This window comes from Lissotriton vulgaris, chromosome 3_1, assembly GCF_964263255.1.
Source record: "Lissotriton vulgaris chromosome 3_1, aLisVul1.2, whole genome shotgun sequence".
In the NCBI taxonomy this organism is placed as follows: domain Eukaryota; kingdom Metazoa; phylum Chordata; class Amphibia; order Caudata; family Salamandridae; genus Lissotriton; species Lissotriton vulgaris.
Window position 1 is genome coordinate 637608999 of NC_141689.1, and position 22037 is coordinate 637631035.

At 45.4% G+C, this 22037-nt stretch overlaps 1 protein-coding gene across 1 annotated transcript in view; it reads right to left on the reverse strand.

Annotated features, from left to right (window-relative positions):
* Nucleotides 1-2134: 2134 nt before the first annotated feature.
* The window catches only part of GLRX (glutaredoxin), a 99508-nt gene continuing 79605 nt past the window's right edge, over nucleotides 2135-22037 (reverse strand). The window contains exons 2-3 of the mRNA XM_086963003.1: nucleotides 9935-10054; nucleotides 2135-2386 (exon numbers count right to left, since the gene is read on the reverse strand). Coding sequence (XP_086819129.1) covers nucleotides 9941-10054 — 114 coding nt within the window. The 3' untranslated portion in view covers nucleotides 2135-2386; nucleotides 9935-9940. The remainder of the gene's footprint in view (nucleotides 2387-9934; nucleotides 10055-22037) is intronic.

Here is a 22037-nt window from a genome sequence, read left to right on the forward strand (position 1 = left end):
CCTGTCGACCAGGGCGTGGCCGGCAGCTCGGCATTCTGGATGTGATAGTCCTTGATTCAATCCTCAGTGGGTAGCGCTTTTAAACAAAAATAAAACACATTTCTTTCTTCATGATAGATGTGAAAAAACGTCTGTTAAATGTCCTGCTTCACTGTTGCCATTGTGAATGTTGTGAATTGTTGGATGTATACCGGCTGTCCCGGTTGGGAGGAAAGCCTGCTGCAGTGCGGAGTCCATGCTAGCTCCCAAACGGGTGCCTAGCTACACGGATGGGAGGTGAGCAGGTGTCTATGCAGGGCAGCGCCTGCTCAATTCACAATGGCAACAGTGAAGCAGGACATTTAACAGACGTTTTTTCACATCTATCATGAAGAAAGAAATGTGTTTTATTTTTGTTTAAAAGCGCTACCCACTGAGGATTGAATCAAGGACTATCACATCCAGAATGCCGAGCTGCCGGCCACGCCCTGGTCGACAGGTGGTGTTTAAGAACTGCAAGAGATTAACAGCGCTTTTGATCAGTCACAGCACAACGCCATTGAGAAAGGGAACTTGGATTCCAGAAACGCGTCTGGCGAGGAAATATATTTGGTGTGACTTGCGTTTTGGTAACTGTCAGCATGCTGCCAATAAATATGTGAAAAGCTAAACCTCCAGTGGCTTTCCTCAATTTGGGTTTCCTGCTTTGTTGAATATATATATATATATATATATATATATATATATATATATATATATATATATATATATATATATATATTTTTTTTTTTTATAAAGAGAGTGAAAGGGAGAGAGAAAGTGAGAGGGTTTGAGGGTCCCCCCCTCCCCCAATTAAACACAATTTTACAGACACACACACAGATTGCTTTTAATTGCTGATCCAGTTGGCCTGGGCCTCAATTGGCCTACCACCTGCTTTGTTTACAAGATCACCTGGATATGTAGCGGACTGCATATTCCCTTTCTTCTCTATATACATTCTCCAACAATTCTAGCATCTTGGAAAATCTCCACTTACATCCTCCATACAAAAAGGGCTAACTCTTTGTAGATATTGTCTGATAGACTCAACTGCCATGCCAATGTTTTACTGTAAGAGCTCAGGAAAAGTACAGGTATGCTACAGCACATGTACAACGTGGGAAATGCCATTAAGCATAGTAATACCCCTTCCAGTACACACCTATTGTTCCCACAATGCAGACACCTTTCCAATATGGTGCAAAAGTGTCTCTTTGGCTCAAGGCAGCCAAAAGCGGACAAGCACACAGACAGCAGAACTGTGCCACATTATTTTAGCCGTGGTGCGGTTCTGCTCTCTTCCTTTCATGCAACACAACTTAAACTTACTCCAGTGCGTTGTGTTAGTTCTTGATAAATCTGGGTCTTGATTTACACAATCTTGTGAATCGTCTCACGTGTAATGTACAGCGTTTGGTTGCCTTCTAGCTAGGTTTGTGCTAAATAAATACCAAAACATATATATATACAGGTAGGGAAAAAACAAGGTGTGAATTTTGCTTACTCTACGTCTTTGTAGGTGATCAAGCCTCTAATCCTTGGAGGTTAATCAAGTTGCTTCCAAGTAATCTCGCCTAGACCTACACACTGGCAGCTTGTCCTACATCATAACAACCACACAACGAGCTCTGTGCAGGGCCGGCTTTAGGGCAGTGCGACCCGTGCGGTCGCACTGGGCTCTGGCCTGTGGAGGGGCACTGATCTGAGGTGGGGGTGATGTGTTTAGCAATAATTTATTACAGGGAAGATATGGGCCACTTTTGTCGTTAAATGTGAGAGAATCAGATGAGGGGGTCATGTGGTATGGGGGTGCAAAAAAAATGATTGTTGCACCGGGCACCACCAGCGCTTAAGCCTGCCCTGCTTCTGTGAAATACCCTCTTTGTGATATGTATTAAGGTTGGTCTTTGCTCCTAGCTTCCACAAAGTGATGTTAATAATGCACCTCCGTTTACTTTAGCCAGCTTCAACCCCCTCCCTCATTGTTCCCCTCACTACTTCTTTTCTGTTCAAAATGTTACATCCGCTAAATATGTAAATAAATAAAATTATATTTTTTGGGGATCAAATCCAACTTCAACACAAATGAGATTTGAAAAATAAAAAGAGCCAGTTAAGCTTTCATTTTCACGATTTTACTTGTACAGTTAAATTTATTTTGCCATTTCAAAAATATAAATTTTGTGCAATGAAAAACACCCAAACTGAAAAATAAATGGCGTTTCACAAGAGGAAAACAAATTACAAGCAAAATGTGAAATAGCCCATTTTAAGCACTTCGTAGTATGAAGATGGGCAGTGTATTTCGACGAGAGTTCAGCAACTTGAGTATCGCACAGCAGCATCATGTAGGACTTGGTTTCTCCTGAAAGAACATAAAAAAAGAAAAATCAGTTTGCATTTTTAGCAAAGAACCATTGTAGAATCCGGTTGGTTAAATTCATAGTCATTTAATATTAATTAAATCAAGAAATAATAAATATAAAGGCCAGAACTTAACACTTTATGCAGGGGTTTCATCATATATTTTAAAGCAACCTTGATGCAAAGTGTATTTCTGGATTTACTATGCCGCACAAAGCTAGATGTGCATGGATTCCAAAAAAAAAGAAAGAGCATAGAGCTGCCTTATGTTATTTTGAGTCGCGGAGGCATTCCATGGGCCTTCCTGTGCACCCACCTATGGATTTTGATGCAAGCCCAGATTTTCTAAAGGCAGTAAACCTGGGATTGTGACAAAAATGGCAAACCTACTCGAGGGTGGCATACGGAGGAGAAATATTTTAAATTCTCCTTTCGGACTATGCTGCTCTAGAAAGAGGAATATGCCTCTAAGGATTGTTTTTGGCCAGGAAAGTATCCCTTCCTGCAAAAAAAATATTCCTGTTCGAAACGCATGCACCATGAGTGCCTAAAGTGCAGAAGTGCATGCTATCTTTGTAGATATAGAGCATTTCTGCTCCCCCTCTTTCGTGAAAGGTTAGTCAATCGTGCCCTAAAACTTCATATCTGAAACACACTTGTGAAATACATTATAACATGAAATGTATGCGTATAACAGTTGAAACCTGGGGCACAGAAAACCAAGCAAATCATGTTAGATGTTCACTTGTTATGCTGAGGATGCTTCATTCACGTTGGTCACTATTTTAGTGCACCAAAGCATTCCTCCAACTGGGACCGTCAAGATGAGTTGGCCCACAAATACATAAGCAAGCAGATACCTCCTACTGTCCCAGATAACCACTCCAGGATGAGGGATGTTTGCCTGCGCAATGTCTGCTGCTTTCATTTTCAGCTCTTGAAGCCTGAATGCTACCTTTGTTGTACTGGCATTGCACCAAATGAAGGAAGAAGCCTGAATGCTTCCTTTGTTGTACTCCTCAAAAAACACAAGGGAAACCCTACTCACAGAGACCCAGGGGATGTATTTATATCAAGAAACAGCGGCTCTCGTGGGAACAATAAATGGGTAAATTGGGTCATCTGAGTGCACAATGGCAATGTAGATGGGTTATACAGAGTTCAGACAAAGAGGCAGTCGAGTACACTGTAGTTGCAAGTTCTTCAGTTTATAGCAAATATTGAAGTCAAATTCAAATAAACAAAACAAAGGATTTGGTGCTCATTGTCCCCAGTGTGAGGTAGGAAACAAACAAACAAAATATAGTGACATTTGTGAAAATTATAATCTGGTTTCCATTATTTTCAACAAACGATCATTCATTTTTTCAACAATAGTTAACAACACTTTAAGCAATGGTCAGTGCTGATAAAATGATTCGTTCTTTCTAAAGTCGACGGTGTTTCGACCCTTTGAAGAATACAGGGTCTCTTCAGGACCTAATAATATAAGGACATCTGTAAATTAAAAAGGGAGAGTGACGCAAGCTAAAATCCGGTGGGAACATGATGTGTAAATCAATGACTTCAAAGACCAAATAGCGAGAGGTACCTGGAACAGAAACAATTGATATGCACAGCCACATGATTTGCAAACACCGGTTGAGTGAAAAAGAAGAGAAAAGGTACTCACACTGGACCCAGCCAGGTACTACAGAAGTGAGAGAGAAAGGAACAATGAGAACCAGTACATGGCATCAATGATGGACTTGTATTAAAGGAAGTTGCTCATGCTTACCTCAGTGTGAGGCAAGCAGGAGAAAAAAGGGAGGGGCTGGCACTAATGGATGAGGCTCGAATTGTGATGGAGCCTGTGTTTTCAGCAAGGAGGTGTGCGCTGTGGATAAATAATTACATTGTCAGTGCCATGTGTGGCACAAGGTAGACGTAAGTACATAGTAAATCAGGGTAAGGTCATCCTTAATTATACTCTTTCTATTAAACGCGATGATACAAAGGCGATGCTTTGTTGTCAGGAACAGGATGTGTCCCAGCCAATGCAGTCTTGCAAAAATGTGCGGGGGACAGTCAGGTAAATGCCTTTCTAAAAAGTTACTGCTGGCGCTTAATATGGCGGATGGCTCCTAGTGCCGTGGCTAGGGGGCGCATTAACCATTAAATCACGGTAATAAAAATATAGTGAGGACAGCGCATTAGTGAGTGTTGTATGTCCATACAACGTGGGTTATAATTAAGGTTCCCGGTTTTCCGTTTAAACGGATTTATACATATAAATACAGACAGAAACCTTTTTGGTTTTTGTCTGTATTTATATATAGAAACGGGAAAATACTTACAAATTAATCCTGCCGCCTCTGTGCTCCACGATGAAATCCGAGGCAGAGGTGCACAGGGGCTGCCAAAAGAAATCTGAAACTGCTAAATAAATGCAGCTGAGAGCGCCGTGTCTGCAGAGACCCTCCAGCACGGTTCACAGCTGTTGTCATGCAAGGTTTAAATTGTTCGAGGAGTGCAATCAATGATGTCCATTAAGAGGTGTGAAAACACCCCAGGACATCGGCTGCAGGCCAGCAACCTTTTGTTTTGGTTTTTGTATGGGAGGGAGCAGGAGGTTGATGTGACAGGGCCTCCAACAACTATTAGCTGGCACTGACCGGATCAAAAAGGAGCGCATTTAGGACACCATTTTACAATATAATGGCTTGTTGAAGGTGTAGCGATGGTCCCATGACCTATTTTAAGTGCCTTAAAAACCCAACAGCCGAATTGAGAACATGCTGTCACTATTGACGGTGAGTAATGTGATCTTTCTACTGCGGCGTTCAGAACAGAGGCCTAACTTTGTGTGCCAAGAGCTAGACCCACATCGGGTGCAAAATTATATTTAAAGTTAACAGTAGTCTTTTTTTTTAATGAAGTTGGGATGGCGTTTTCAGGCAGAGGATCAGGAGTGTGGAGAGATTGGTGCTTACGCTGTGGGGTAATTGGGGTGGTGGTGTGTGAGCTGCGTGGTTGCAGCTCGGTGACGTGCACACAGCCCTGACTGACTTGCACTCTGGCTGCGTGCTGATATTACCCCACTGAGGACCGAAGCAGTGCTCTGGCCTCCACGTCACAAAGCCCTCTCTCACGGTGCAAGGAGACACTGTGGCCTGGAGGAAAGAGATAGTGCCATTACTGACCCCATTCTTGGACTTTACATAATATTTAAGACAAAAACGATGGCAACAAAGTTCAGGGAAGGAACTCCTAAAATGACATATCCTATACGGGCTTCCTAAAACCAATGCATTCTGTTAACGCATTCTTAATTACCCAGAAACGTGTTCCATACATGTAATACACAGCAAGGACATTTTTTGCATGCTTCTTTGTGGTAATAGTAGGTTGTTGCATATGATCTCTGGATCTTGTTCGGCATTATACTACCACTTGCTCTTGTCTCCATAGGCCCTAGGCACTAGAGAGGTTTCACTTCTCTGGGTAGTGAGGGGGAGGGACCCCCCTCGCCGATCAGCCACCAGGCAGGAGAACATGCTTTCTTTCCCTCAGTAGGGGCATAGGGTTGGAACGATCTACATGCCTCCTCAGGGTAGGAAGGAACTGACCTGCACTCTCAAAGGAAGGCAGGCCCAATATGTAAAGTACGATTAGCATAGGCTCCAATTGAAAAAAAACAGCTAAAGAACCTGGTACATGTGTGCATGTCAATTTAAATACATGAGGAAAAATACTAGCTACAGTGTCTTTTATTTCTTGCTACAAAAATAAATGTGGATAAATACAGATAAAATGACCAAAAAATAAATATGTATAAATACAGACGGAAATGATTGGTAAATAAATACCATAAAACCGGGAGCCCTAGTTATAATAACCTGATTCTAGTATACAGGGCAAGCAAGAATCAGTCATTTAAAAGTCAGGATAAATGCATTTCTAAAAAGTTACTGCTGGCGCTTAATGTGGCCGGTGGCGCCTTGTGCCGTGGCTACGGGCGCATTTACCATTTAATCACGGTAATAAAACTTCAGCGAGGACAGCACATTAGTTATTGTTGCGTGCCCATACAACGTAGGTTATAATAACCTGAATCTATAGCTATACCAGTATCCAGGGCAAGCAAAGATTCGTTTTTAAAAAACCTAGAGTATGCAGTAAGGGTTGTGAATGTACCGCCAACTCACTAGAAAAAACCATAAAAAACAGGTCCCGCTGAGTTGCGGCATGGCTCACCTTAGTTAGTTAGCAGATGACATTAAATGGCAAGTCATCGATAAAGCCACTCTACTGCCAAGAGGGGGAGACATGACCCAAATTCTACAACGGCTAGAGTGCCATTGGATTGAAAAAAACAATTTGATTACGAAAGGCCTGAACTCAGCAGAGGAATGGAGAGGCTTTGTCACTCTACTGTCCTCCTGAGCACGCTAGACATTCTGTGGCAATTGATCCCACATATCTGTCATTATCTGACCTTCGTAATGTAGGCAAAGAGAATCAGAATATTCCTTGGTTATCACTTCCAAACATACTTATTCGACCTACGCTGTGAGCTAGTTGAAGCTACCACAATATATTTCATAAACATGTGGCCCAAGAGGAGTATGATTGTATACACCAGGTCTGCTCTGCATGTCTCACAAGGAGCAGATGCTTATTAATGTGTGTGTTGTACTATATGTTTTTAAGAGTATTTTTCAAAAAAAAGACACCTGTGTTTAATACGATGCATATTTATAAGATGTTCTGCCTTGGAACTGCGCTTCATAATCATGTGAATATTTGTCTCTGCTTTTTATTGTACTCTGTACTAAATTTACTAAACGGGTGCATATGAGAAATATTGAATCTACCCTTCGATCTACTGTGGCCACGCATTTTTGATAAAGACTGTGTGGGGACTGAGACAACATTTAGAACGGTACTCCACTTTCAATAAACACGGAGAACGAAACACCGTTTAACACCTTACTCGGCTCAAGGAATTCATATTTTTCTCGCCCATTCAGGGCATTACAAATATAAATAACACAGTCCTGAGGATGGTCTCGCAGATGGATACATAAGAGACCAAAACGTCGACCATCGCCTTTTCCTACTAATAATTAATTTTCAAGTTTGATCAAAAAGGAAAGGTGTTAGCAGGATATACAGTGTTATATACTGATGTATTGTTGATATTCCTGTAGTCCTGTTTATATATTTGTACAGATAAATTTTTGCCGTTTTTACTTGATGATAAATTCAATATTTCTCACCTACACCCGTTTAGTCTTGTTTTGTTTTTGTTTTTCATTTCATGTTTGGTTTTTGACAATTGCTTACATCTTTAGAAATTCATGTTATTCAATATATGATTGAATGTTCAACCTTGAGACCATTAACTTGTCCTCATAATTAACCTTAAATAACTTGAATACTTATTTGAAACAAATTCCCTTGAAGGCATCCTTTACCTTTTAACCCGCCATATTAAGCGCCAGCAGTAACTTTTTAGAAAGGCATTTCTCCTGACTGTCCCCCGCACATTTTTGCAAGACTCCATTCGCTGGGGCACATCCTGTTCCTGACAACAAAGCATTCGCACATCCTGTCCCTGACAACAAAGCATTCGCAGCGTTTGCGACAAGAAAAACGTGAAATGCGATGTATGAAATTATCGCATCGCAAATGTTAAGGAATCGCAAATGTTGCGATTCCTTAACATTGCACAAGCATTTAGGAAATCGCAAAATGCGATTTCCTAAATGATATTTATGAAATATTTAAAAATTGCGATTTTGGAATAAGATTTCGCAAATTACCACCAACTTGTAGTTGGTGGTAAATTGCGAATTCTTTTAAAAAAGCATTTTTTTAAAAAACAAAAGGTGCCATGTGACGCTCATACATGCCCTTTGGGCATGTATGTGCGCCATATGTGCACACATGTCATTTTCAGGGGTGCAGCAGGGTGTTCTTGAGACAACCCTGCACCCTGGAAAATTCGCAAAATTTGCGATTAGCAAATTGCTAATCGCAATTTTGCCTTTCATTTCTATGGGCCAAGAGGCCCTTAGAAATGAATGGGATGTATTCCTTATTTGCGAATTCGCAACTTGCGAATTCGCAAATAAGGAATTATTAGAAATCGCTAAAAAACAGCGATTATTTACATACATACCGTTTTGCGATTTCCAAATAGCGATTCCTTAAAATTCGCTATTTGGAATTCGCAAAACGATAGTATGATACATATGGCCCTTAATTCTCCTGCTTGCCTCACACTGAGGTAAGCATGAGCAACTTCCTTTAATACAAGTCCATCCTTGATGCCATGTACTGGTTCTCATTGTTCCTTTCTCTCTCACTTCTGTAGTGTCTGGCTGGGTCCAGTGTGAGTACCTTTTCTCTTCTTTTTCACTCAACCGGTGTTTGCACATCACGTGGCTGTGCATATCAATTGTTTCTGTTCCAGGTACCTCTCGCTATTTGGTCTTTGGAGTCATTGATTTACACATAATGTTCCCACCGGATTTTAGCTCACGTCACTCTCCCTTTTTAATTTACAGATGTCCCTTTAATTATTAGGTCCTGAAGAGACCCTATATTCTTCAAAGGGTCGAAACGCTGTCGACTTCAGAAAGAAGTAATCATTTTATCAGCACTGACCATTGCTTAAAGTGTTGTTAACTATTGTTAAAAAAATGAATGATCTTTTGTTGAAAATAATGGAATCCAGATTATAATTTTCACAAATGTCACTATATATTCTTTGTTTGGTTCCTACCTCACACTGGGGACACTGAGCACCAAATCCTTTGTTTTGTGTATTTGAATTTGACTTCAATATTTGCTATAAACCGAAGAACTTGCAACTCCAGTGTAATCGACTGCCTCTTTGTCTGAACTCTGTATAACTCATCTACATTGCCATTGTGCATTCAGATTACCCAATTTACCCTGTTATAACAAGAGCCGCTGTTACTTGATATACCTTTGTTGTATTGGCACTGAACCAAATGAAGGAAGAAGGATCACAGCAGACCTCTTTTGTAAGCAGTGACAAGGCAAATGAGTGGCTTAAAGTGGCAATAATATAACAGTTACTGTGAATGGAATGTACTTGTTGAAGTATTTCCAAGGCAACAGGGGCAATTCAAGCTCCTTACTTAAGGCACCAATAGTTCCTCAGACAGGCTAATCACAAGAAGCAAGCACAAAAACTGCATTACACAACCACACTGACTACCTAGGACTGTTAGAATACAACTCTCAGTGCTGAAGCATTTACACCACATTGCCATGCGTCCCCTTGATCACCTCAACATGCTTTCCGCTAATGTGGAAATAGTCTGTTTTCATAGCTGTTTTTTTGTCGTGTAAAGAAATCTGTGTTTATTACAATTAAAACTAAATACTAAAAAAGATGTTGAGATCAGCTGTGTTGAGGGAACTCTGTACTGGTTAGAGAGGTGCAGCCTTATTTAGGGACAGCCATATGGTGCGGTGATGAAACTTGTTCAAGATGCTTAGAGTCTGGTACCAACTAATGCTCTCCACCTACCACTGGTTACTGGAGGGCTCCTATGGCTTGGATCATTGTCTGGAGTTGCCCGCTGCTCTCAAGCTCGGTCACGTCTGAACAGCCACCAACGCTCTTCTCTCCAATGAAAATGCGAGGCACCTAAACCCAAACAAAAAGAGATGAGAAAAGGAAGCATTATAATTCGATTTTAAAGCAGGGGAGGAAAAACGCTTGGAGCATTCACATTAAGCAGTAGTATAATGCGATAAACGATAGATAAGTATCGAAGGTGTTATAGTGGGGATACTGGGCCAGGGACTTGGTACAATGATTCGTCCACATTGCAGCGGCCCCAAATCTTCTCCATCATAGATCCACCAATTGACAGACAAATGAACACACATCGGTGTCAACAAGAACAAGTGAGCAGAACAAGGTCTCAGTAATGTGCCGCTTTTCCCCGGTCGTAAAAAAGGAGTCCTAATTTTCTATTTTACATCTTCGGATTGTTTCTCTCCCTGTAAACAGATCCTGTATGGCTAGGATAGCGCGCTGAAGCTCCGCATACTGTTACTAGCGCCGCCGGGGAGGGGAGGCGGCATCTCAACACTTGTACTCCAATATCGCGAGAATGCTTCTTGTTCAAAATGGAACATAATTAATTGCTCTCCAAAGTGCCCTCATTACCACTCATTAGTCCTACTGGGAGCTTTTTGTGCGCTCACTGCGTCGCATGGCCCTCATCTTCAATTCAGGCAGCACACGGAAACAACAATACATTCGTTTCACCGTCCTCCCCCCACTATTGCTGTCTTCACTAAGCCACAAGCCTACTACACACACCTGTATACAATACAGGTCCAGTTCTAGAGGGTGGGCCAGGCCAACCCAAAGATACTTTGACCCACCCGAATCCATTCCGAACTTTAATACAAGTGTATTTCCTAAATTAATTCATGCCCTCTCTATTATCTGAAGGAAGACCTTTTATTATAAAAAAATCTATTCTCCATGACTATGGAAGTGTCTTCCCAGTGTTTTCTTGTGGTTTGAGAGTCTGCCATTTATTGCAGTATTACCCTTTTACCTGTGTTTGGTACTCTTTTGTAAAATGCACACGTCACTTTTCTCTTGTAACACTGTTTCTTACCTCTTACATTTTGTTTGCTTTCGATACTTGCACAAATGCCACCACTGCCTACGTAACGTTTGCTCTTGTGTTTGAGTGTCCTCCATTTATTGCAGTATTATACCTCTACGTGTACTTTGTACGCTTTTGTAACCTGCACACATGTCACTTTTTTCTCCTGTAATGCACCGTTTGCTACCTCTTGTATTTTGTTTGCTCACGATTGTCACTTTTGCCTCATGTAATGTAACGTTTGCTTTTGTAATTTGTTCGCTTGTAATGTTCTCATGTATCAGTTCTGTTCCTATTGTGAAGCGCTCTGACACCTTCGGGTAAAGTCCACGCTATATAAAAACGCATAAATAAATAAAGTGTTTTTCACCCTAATGTTCCAGCGGGGCGTGCAGCCCCACGGGCTCTCTCTTATCGGGTATTTTAATGATTGACACCATTGACATAGGATACTTTCAGGCCTGGGGAGAGGTGCGCAGTCAGCAGAGGTTATTAGCTGCTATGATGCATAAATGACCAGCATGGATTTCCTAAAACTGACTTATGTGTCTGGGCTTATTGCATCCTATTTTTATTTCAACAAGTTTTATTACACACTTTTTATAAAGAAAATACAGGAACACATTAGAAGATCTCTAACAGGGCTTACGCCGTCACATCAAATTACTAATGTCATACCGTTCTGTGTGTACCCTTCTTATGTTAGTGTTACAGAGTGAAAAAAGAAATAGAAAGGAGGAAGAGAGTTAAGAGGTGAAGGAAGAGATAAAGAACAGGCACGCAGGAGTTTAGTACATATGACAATTGGATCTAAACATTAGATCCCGGGTACATGTTTTTTAAACATCAATGCTTTCCAAAGTAAAAAGCTGCCACAGCTTTTTTTTGTTTAAAACATGTAAAGCTATAAAGTGACCCTGCACAGAAGCAGAAACGTATCTGCTGCTACACACGACCAGGATCATGCTACACTCTTAAAGTACTGCATCTTAAGGTTCTGATAAGCAGCATCCCTCCCCTCCCCAAAGCCGGAAGCACATCCAAGAAAGCAAAGTACTTAATTTGTGCCGGTGCTTTCCGGTGCTTAGCACCGGCACTTTTTTTTCCAGGGCCAGGTCAACACTTGAGTGGCAAATTACATCAATGACTGCACGTCGTGTGTTACACAAATAAAATCGATTGCAATGATCACACTCTGTCTCCTGGGTTCCCGGTCGGCCGACAATAAATCCATTCCAATTTGCCTTCAATCAGTGGTGCCGGTGGGTGGGCCACTAATTGGGCAAGACTTGGCCCTTTGCGGTTGCAGCAGCCCCAGCAGCCTGCGTAGCCTTTTTAAAACTCCATGCCCTGACCCCGGCACACACGCACGACTTACATTTCACAGACAGTGCAGCACAAGGTCTACTGCACTATTATTTGAAGCAGTCAGGTTGTCATACACGCAGTGTGCAGCTGCAAGCCCTCTTCTTAATGAAAGCAGTAATCCAGTAAGTAACCAAACCAATTATGCTTTTTTTTTTGCGTAGTCACATGGTGGGTGGTCGGGGTTGGTAAACTTGTAACGAACTGACTCGGACTCCGAGTCGGAGCAATCATGGCGGCGGCGCCAGGCTCCATGTGCAATCCCACGAACGGGAGACTGGAAGGGCAGGGCCTTAATCAGTCTGTATTTTTTCTATCTATTCATTGATTTACAGCGGCACTGCTGTTCTACTGTGCACGGTTTCATCTCTTTCGGATGTTTGGTATGTATTTTAATCAGGCGCGGTGCGTGCCCAGGGGCGTAGCCCTCCCCCCCCCCCCCCCCCCCCCGCCCGCAGCCGCCCGCAGCCACCCGCAGAAGACACCGAGGGAGAACTGACAATGCATGCCAGTCAGCATGACGTCGGGAGGCGTCATGTTGATTCACATGATTGTCACCAGGCAGGCAGCAACACGAGTGCGCATGCGTGGGGACGGAGGGTGAATTTTTTACCCGTGCCCACGCATGCGCACTTGTGTTCGTGCTTTTTGCGCATGCCCATTAGGAGCCCTTCGGGCTCCTAATGGGCGTGCTGTGGGCGTAGAGTAACCTGTGCCCCTGCAGCGCCAGGATTGTCTGAAATATGGAAACAATTAGTGCAGACATGGCAGCCTGTCGACCCGAGCTGTGCAAAAGAGTGACCACACGCAAGTAAGGAGGAAAAAAGTGTTTTGACGTGTTTTATTTGTTTAAGATGTCCGACAGCACTGCAGTGCTGAAAGAAGAAACGCGTGCAGTCTTAAGTAAAGAGTGCACCCTGTACGGATGTGTGCAATGTGGCTATTAATCAACCGTAGACAGTGTGAAAAAAGTTCAGTGGGGATGTAAATCACAAACTTAGAGCCAGTTTCTCGCAGACTCCTGTCAGGTCAGTTTTCCTCCAAAGAGACCACGGATGTTTACAGTAAGGGTAAAATGAATGTGAATATATTAGATGGTGGAGTTGGGGGACCCAGCTTAAACGTGATTGGCCAGTTTCTAAGAGCCTCAGCAAAGGAAATTGAACAGGGAGAGTGGGTGCATGGATGGATGTATGCATGATGGGTGGATGGATGCATGAATGATGGATGCAGGTTGGATGGGTGGGTGGATGGATGGATGGGTGGATGCATGAATGAATGAATGAATGATGTATGGATGCAGGGTGGGTGGATGGATGGGTGGATGCATGAATGATGTATGGATGGATGCATGGATGCATGCATGATGGGTGGATGCATGATGGATGGATGGGTGGATGCATGAATGAATGATGTATGGATGCAGGATGGGTGGGTAGGTGGATGCATGAATGATGTATGGATGGATGCAAGGTGGTTCGGGCTCGCTCGCTGCGGTGCAATATGCAAATTAGTTTACGCCCCACCACTTTCAAATGTCACCAGCCACCCCTGATTTTAATACCTGTTTTCCATAGTGGACCCCTCGGGAGCCATCATGTTGCTGGTCGTCTGAGCTGCCTGCTCCACTTCCCTGGCAGTCTCCTCTCAGGGGTGGTCCCACAAGGTAAGCCTCGAGCCACGCCATTTACATGGCTGGTGGGGCCATAGCACAGACTGGATGCTCTAGGTTAGCTGTGCGCTTGGACCAGGGAAGCAGTGTGTCTGTCGAGGCTGCAAGCAGTATTCAGTGACCCTGGGCAAGTGGTCAGCACTCGACATGGAAACGGAGACGAGCAACATTTTCCTTCGTTTCTTGAGAAAATTGCAGGGTGGGGCTAGAAAATCAGTAATATTGCCCTCCCCTTAACTTCTCCAGTAAAGCATTTCTGTTGGTTAACCATACACCGCAGTGGCGTCTGCAGAATATGCAGTATATCTTCCTTTGTCACCAATTTTGCTGTAGCCCAAGGGGGTAAAATACCAATACACGTAGACCTATTTGAAGTTCTTTACTTTTCCGACAGATAAGGTGTTGGTGTTGCATGTGTATTTTGTTTCCAACATTAAGCTTTTGTTCTAAATTGCTTTTTCATGCAGTCATTGCTAACAGTGCCCTTGTGTAGGAAGGTGGATATCTGACTATGGTTACCCCCAAACTTTTTGCCTGGTGTTTAGCTGGTTTTTGACTTAGTTGGCCTGGGATCCTGCTATTCAGGGCCCCAGGCTGATTGCTCTCTCCTTAAAATGGACTCCATGTACCTTAGGTGCATAACACAATTGGAATTGGTTCACCTTATAGGCCCCTGTAACAGTGTACCATAGGTACCCAGGGCATAGGTGTAGCCAAGGCCTGCCAGGGGCTGCAGCATGTATTGTGCCACCCCTGGCCTGGCCTCCATATTTGACACAACTGGCTGATCACTCAGCTGGGGTAAGTTGGTGTAATCACCTCTTACTTAGGTACAGTATGCCTGTGCCTAACCCTAAACTGGACACATATGTTCCTATCAGCCACTCCTATGGAAGGCCTCATCAATCCTGGAGGCAGAGTGCTTGGAAATATGTGAGATGGTGCTCTAGCATGAGCTGAACCTGTCTGCAGCTGTCGGGAACCACTCCCTAAGCTGTTCCGGGATATTGCCATACCATATACTCTTAAGTGCATTATAATCCTCGCGGTTATTTGCTATCTTTGGTTTGGCTTTATCAAAACATGTCGAGTAAGGTGTCATACGAATTGGAATACTATCCCCTCGCCAGTTCTGGCGACGGGGATAGCATTCCACCCTTCTAGAGGGACACGACATGTGTGTAGCCTTAACCCCGGTTAAAGTTAACCAGAGCCTCAGCATCACAAAATGGATGCTGCCACCACAGACACATGTCTGACCTCCTGCTGCTGGGAGTCCTTCCAGCGAGGAGGGCCTGGACAAAGGGTTTCCTGCCTGGGGAGGTGCGAGCACCACCCCAGACAGGGTTTTGTGTATTGGATAGGACAGGGCTGAATAGATTGAGACATGCCTGGGGCACACAAGGTGTCCCTGTGCATAAGCCAGCCCAAACCGGTTCTGGGGCTTTCCAGCCCCAGTCCTGGCGAGGAGCTGGACAAAGGAGAGGGGGTGTAACCACCCCCCTTCCTGGTCCCACCCATAGGGGAGGGACCTAGCAGGAGATCCACCCCTCAGATTGGAATAAGAGGGGGAGCAGTGCCATTGCACAGCAGATCATCCCGAAATCAACTTAAAACTAAGAAGAAGACTGGACTTCGACATTCTGCTGCACAGAAGACTGAAGAAGAATCTCCCTTGTGGCCAAGGAGTGACCACCCTGTGAACACAGGTACCAACCAGCAACTCGACGTCTGCTTTGCCGCCGCCTCCCGCCGGAGCCCGAGCCCAGAGCCCGACAAGAACCAGATTCCCAGACCTCTCAGAGCCCGATCCACAGTCCCTGCAAAGAAGGGACCCGTGGAGGCACCGAGTGACGTGGGACCGGACCTCTTGAAAGACACCCGAAAAGCTGACTGCGCAGCTTCTGAGGCATCCTCGACGTTGTGCTTTGGGGATTGAGAACCCCCACCACCGAGCAGCCCTTGCACCGAAGATCAGCCCCCCAGCATCTCCACGATCTGCGTGGGGCCCTTTTGCACTGTGCCACTCGACGCGCCATCCCGGCCACTAGCCACGCGGCCAGCGGCCATCTTGGCGACGAACCCGAAGATTTAAACAGCAGGTCTGGTTGCTCCAGACCTACCCAAGCTCCTGTGAAAAGGAGCACCCGCTCTGACCTTACTGGTCCGAGTGAACAGCATCTTTCAACTTCTGCGTGGCTTGCATTTGCCAAGGCCTGTTTGCTCCGATCAGGTCGCCGACACCGCCAACAGCGAGAAGCCTACGTGGGACAGCTCGTGACCGACTCCTGGACGTCCTCGACCCCGGGTATCCACGTGGCTGCTGAAAGAAGCTACCCGACAACGCCTGTTTGCACCCGACATCACCTGGTTCCACTCTGGTTCCACGGCAGTCACTGGCTAGTGACTTTGAACACTGTCCCCTCTGCTTTCAGGTCTTCACATCTACAGATCCACCCTTGGATCCACCGGAACTCTTCTCATCGAGCCGCCTGCAGCATCTCCTGCTCCAAGCACCATCGACCAGCGTGACGAAACCCGACACATCTTCGACCCTGTGCACCCGCTTCCTGTGGGTGAGGTAACTCAGCTCCGCCGGTGCTCCTGCACTGGTACACATCCCAAGGGCCTGTGTTTTAAGTTTCAGCTCCGTAGGTCACTCGGAAGGTTCCTAACTTTCTAACTTTGTGCTTTTTACGCACCATAGACTTTGTATTGAGAAGTGCGTGCACTTTGAACACTGCACCCGAGTCCCGTGGGCCTTTCCCGACTTAGTTAACTCCAGTCTCGAATAGCTCCAGCGATTCCCAAGGCCCTAGGCCTCTTCACTTTCCTTTAGGTATCTCTTATACCACTTATTTAGTATATGGTTTAGGTGGCCCCTAGGGCTCATCCATATTGTGCAACTTTTGTGTATTTTAAACTGTCTTGTGATTTAACGCTTGTGCTTCTGTGCTCATAAAGAGTCCAGGGGATTTTAATAGTTAATAAATCAATATATATTTTCAATATATATCTGTGTGGTGTCCCTTTCATTTGGTATTCAAGGGGGTTGTGTATGGTATAACAGCTGGCTTCACATGCCTTTCAGAGTTTAGCCTAAGACTGCTTTGTCCACGTTACCACTAGGATAACTGGTCTACAAGGTTGAATTACAACCATCATCATAAGGGTTGCTTGGCATGGTACAAAGTGATCACTAGAACTAGTGAGCATTATATACCAGGCCAACTTCTCACATTGGTGAGCAGCGGATTGGGATCTGAGCTTGCTGTTGTTTTACCATTACAATCTTTGAGATTATCATTTGAAAGATCATACAGGTACCTGCTAGGTACATATAAAACAAGACTAGTATACTTAAGTTCTACTGAACTTAGTTGTTGTAGAGCAAAGGGAGTAGCACACCCTAGCTACAACTACTAGATAGGTTTAGTAGGTAAACACCAGTGTAGGTAGATTGCAACACATCCACCCACACTAGAGCAATGTCTGGAACAGAGGGGTCCAGTGGACTTACTCCTGTTGAGAGTGACCCTCCAAGGGCACCATCCCAGTTTGCTATTTTTCCCTTTAAGGAATTAAGACAGCTTTGTGTCTTAAGGGGTCTGAAGACAGGGCCTACCCCTACTACAGACCACCTAAGAGAGCTCTTGGATCAGTCTGAGGCTCTAAAGACCTCTAAAGCAAACCCCACAGGGAATGCTGAAGGAGGCCATCCTTCAGAGGATGACACTGTAGACACCCCTACCCCTATCATCCTAGTAGATGAGGAAGCCTCCACCACTGGAGCTCCTCAGGTAGATGAAGAGGAAGAAGAAGAAGAGGAGGAGGAGGTGGAAAGCAGTGAGTCAGATGATGACAGAAATAGTCAGGTGCTGGTCAGTAGACTGAACCAGACTAACTTAAGTCAACTTGGGAATGAATCAGGTAACAACCCATTCAGACCCCCAGGTGGACTTAACCAGGGCCATAGGAGGAGAAGGCATCACTCAGGTGAATCCAATACCTCCCATGTCTCTAGAGGCTCTCATGGTCACTCCAGAAAGGAGATGACTAGCCCTCAGAGAAGGGAACATGAGGCCAAGATGAGAGAGGCTGAGCTTAGGATCCAGAGGCAAGAGTTAGAGGTTGCCCTGGCTAAGGAGAAACTTGCTAGAGCAAGACAGCCTAGAGAGAGTGGATTAGGATCCACTGGTGGCAGCAATATCCAGAAGGATAAAGACAGGTCCTTTGATACAAGAAACCTGAGTAAGATTGTGCCCCCCTACAAAGCTGGGGATGATATCCACAAATGGATGACTGCACTTGAGAGAGCCTGCATGGTACAGCAGATCCCTCAGGAGCAGTGGGCAGCAATCTTGTGGCTCTCCTTTGAAGGTAGAGGCAGAGACAGACTCCTCACAGTTAGTGATGAGGATTCTAGAAACTACATGGTCCTGAAGAGTGCTCTGATTGATGGGTTAGGCTTAACCACTGAACAGTACAGGTTAATGTTCAGAGATACCCAGAAGACACAGACTCAGGACTGGTCTGAATTTGTTGAGTGTGCCACTAAGGCTCTGGAGGGCTGGTTGCTGGGAAGTAAGGTTACTGACTATACAGGATTGTATAATTTAATTATGAGAGAGCAAATCTTAAGTAATTGTCAAAATCAGCTTCTACATCAGCACCTGGTTGACTCTGATCTGACCTCCCCACAAGAATTGGGTAGGAGGGCAGACAAATGGGTCAGAACCAGGATCAGGCCTAAGAACCAGGGTGGTGACCAAAAGAAAGAGACTACCAAGCCTCAAGAGAAGGGTGGGGATAAAAGTAAGGAAAAGACTTCCCCAGGGCCCCAAAACTCCAAGAATGGGGGTGGGTCCCAAGACACTTCTACATCCCAGAAAAAGCCTTATTGTCATACCTGTAAACAGGTGGGGCATTACAAAACAGATAGCTGTTGTCCCAAGAATGGCAATAAGGAGAATATACCTCCAGGTAAGGCTCCAACACCTCCTGTCACTGTTAGCAGTGGTCCCCCAGGTGGTGGGAGCACCCCCAAGAATTTGGGTGGGTTTACTTTTGGAGGACAGGTGGACTCTGGCCTATCCAGGTCCCCTAACTCAGATACTCTTGTCTATGAGACTGGCATGGGGTTTGCCAATTTCACTGCTTGCCCAAACACTTTGAGCAAGTATAGACAGGAGCCCCTCATCAATGGCTTGAAAGTTGAGGCCTTCAGAGACACAGGGGCTAGCATCACCATGGTGGCTGAATGTCTAGTCCCCTCAAGGCAACTTTTACCTGATGCCAAATATCAGGTGACAAACATTGATGGCATAGAATCCAATCATCCCATGGCAGTAGTCAATCTTAGCTGGGGAGGTGTCACTGGCCCAAAGAGAGTGGCAGTGACAGCAAACTTGCCTGTAGATTGCCTACTGGGTAATGATTTGGAAATCTCAGCCTGGGCTGAGGTTGAACAGCAAACCCATTCTAGAATGGTAAATCTCCATGGAAAGGTTAGTGGGGCTGTAATGGCTACAGCCCCAATTCAAGATGTCCTTCCTGAAAAGGTTGGGAGGGCTGAGCAAACCTCAGCCCCATCTTTAGATAACTTCCCTCCTGAAAAGAGTAGCAGGGCTGTACTAGTAACAGCCCATACCCAAACTGAGTCTCCTCCTGAAAAGGTTGGTGGGGCTGTGATGGCCACAGCCCAAACTCAAACTGATACATGGGTAGTGAAGCCTGAAATGATGGATCACTCCACCCAAACAGAGAGCATTGAGGAGGAAGAGAAATCTCCCTCCCACCAGACTTTAGGAAAGGATCAGCCTCCTCAGGGAACTGATCTTACCCCTGATGAAGGAACTGTCCCAGAGGTTGTTAGGCCTGGCCTAACAGAGCCTCTGATGCCAGTGGACCCTTCTCAGGTGGGACCCAGTCTGGAGCAGGTAACCTGCCCCTCTCTACTTTGCCTTACTCAGCCCAGGGCTGCAGAGGACAAGAAGGACAGTGAGACCCAAAGGGCCCCCTGTCAAATAAAGCACCCCCATCAACAGATTAGGGGCACCGAAACTAGTAGCCCTAGTGAGGTGCAAACTTTAAAAACTCCTGAGGGATCCCCCTTAAAAGTAGTTAGGGACCTCCCCCAGATGGATATTGTTGGGCACAGCCAAACCTGGGACCCTAAGGGCCCAAACCTGAACTGTCCCTCCAGTAAGCCAAACAGAGGGACTCAGCCTCCAGCTTTAGGTAGCCAGAGGTTGACCCTGAGAGCACAGTGCAACTCAGTCAAAGAAAGAAAGGCACACATGGTGGAGAGTGATTGGAGGAAGCTGAGCCCTACAGAGGAAACTCACTTCAGTACTCCATCCCAACACCAGCCTTTGACTTTGCAAAGACACACCACAGGTAGAGATTCCCTATGGTGGAGACCCTCAGATACCCTTAGGGTGAGGGATTGCTTAGTGGACCATGAGACAGGGGGTTACCAAGCCAGAGCTGGTACTTCCTTATATGGCCACTTAGGCAATATAGGCTTACCTGGTCAAGGATAGCCTTATCTCCTTTCGTTTGGGGGGGGGTTATGTAGGAAGGTGGATATCTGACTATGGTTACCCCCAAACTTTTTGCCTGGTGTTTAGCTGGTTTTTGACTTAGTTGGCCTGGGATCCTGCTATTCAGGGCCCCAGGCTGATTGCTCTCTCCTTAAAATGGACTCCATGTACCTTAGGTGCATAACACAATTGGAATTGGTTCACCTTATAGGCCCCTGTAACAGTGTACCATAGGTACCCAGGGCATAGGTGTAGCCAAGGCCTGCCAGGGGCTGCAGCATGTATTGTGCCACCCCTGGCCTGGCCTCCATATTTGACACAACTGGCTGATCACTCAGCTGGGGTAAGTTGGTGTAATCACCTCTTACTTAGGTACAGTATGCCTGTGCCTAACCCTAAACTGGACACATATGTTCCTATCAGCCACTCCTATGGAAGGCCTCATCAATCCTGGAGGCAGAGTGCTTGGAAATATGTGAGATGGTGCTCTAGCATGAGCTGAACCTGTCTGCAGCTGTCGGGAACCACTCCCTAAGCTGTTCCGGGATATTGCCATACCATATACTCTTAAGTGCATTATAATCCTCGCGGTTATTTGCTATCTTTGGTTTGGCTTTATCAAAACATGTCGAGTAAGGTGTCATACGAATTGGAATACTATCCCCTCGCCAGTTCTGGCGACGGGGATAGCATTCCACCCTTCTAGAGGGACACGACATGTGTGTAGCCTTAACCCCGGTTAAAGTTAACCAGAGCCTCAGCATCACAAAATGGATGCTGCCACCACAGACACATGTCTGACCTCCTGCTGCTGGGAGTCCTTCCAGCGAGGAGGGCCTGGACAAAGGGTTTCCTGCCTGGGGAGGTGCGAGCACCACCCCAGACAGGGTTTTGTGTATTGGATAGGACAGGGCTGAATAGATTGAGACATGCCTGGGGCACACAAGGTGTCCCTGTGCATAAGCCAGCCCAAACCGGTTCTGGGGCTTTCCAGCCCCAGTCCTGGCGAGGAGCTGGACAAAGGAGAGGGGGTGTAACCACCCCCCTTCCTGGTCCCACCCATAGGGGAGGGACCTAGCAGGAGATCCACCCCTCAGATTGGAATAAGAGGGGGAGCAGTGCCATTGCACAGCAGATCATCCCGAAATCAACTTAAAACTAAGAAGAAGACTGGACTTCGACATTCTGCTGCACAGAAGACTGAAGAAGAATCTCCCTTGTGGCCAAGGAGTGACCACCCTGTGAACACAGGTACCAACCAGCAACTCGACGTCTGCTTTGCCGCCGCCTCCCGCCGGAGCCCGAGCCCAGAGCCCGACAAGAACCAGATTCCCAGACCTCTCAGAGCCCGATCCACAGTCCCTGCAAAGAAGGGACCCGTGGAGGCACCGAGTGACGTGGGACCGGACCTCTTGAAAG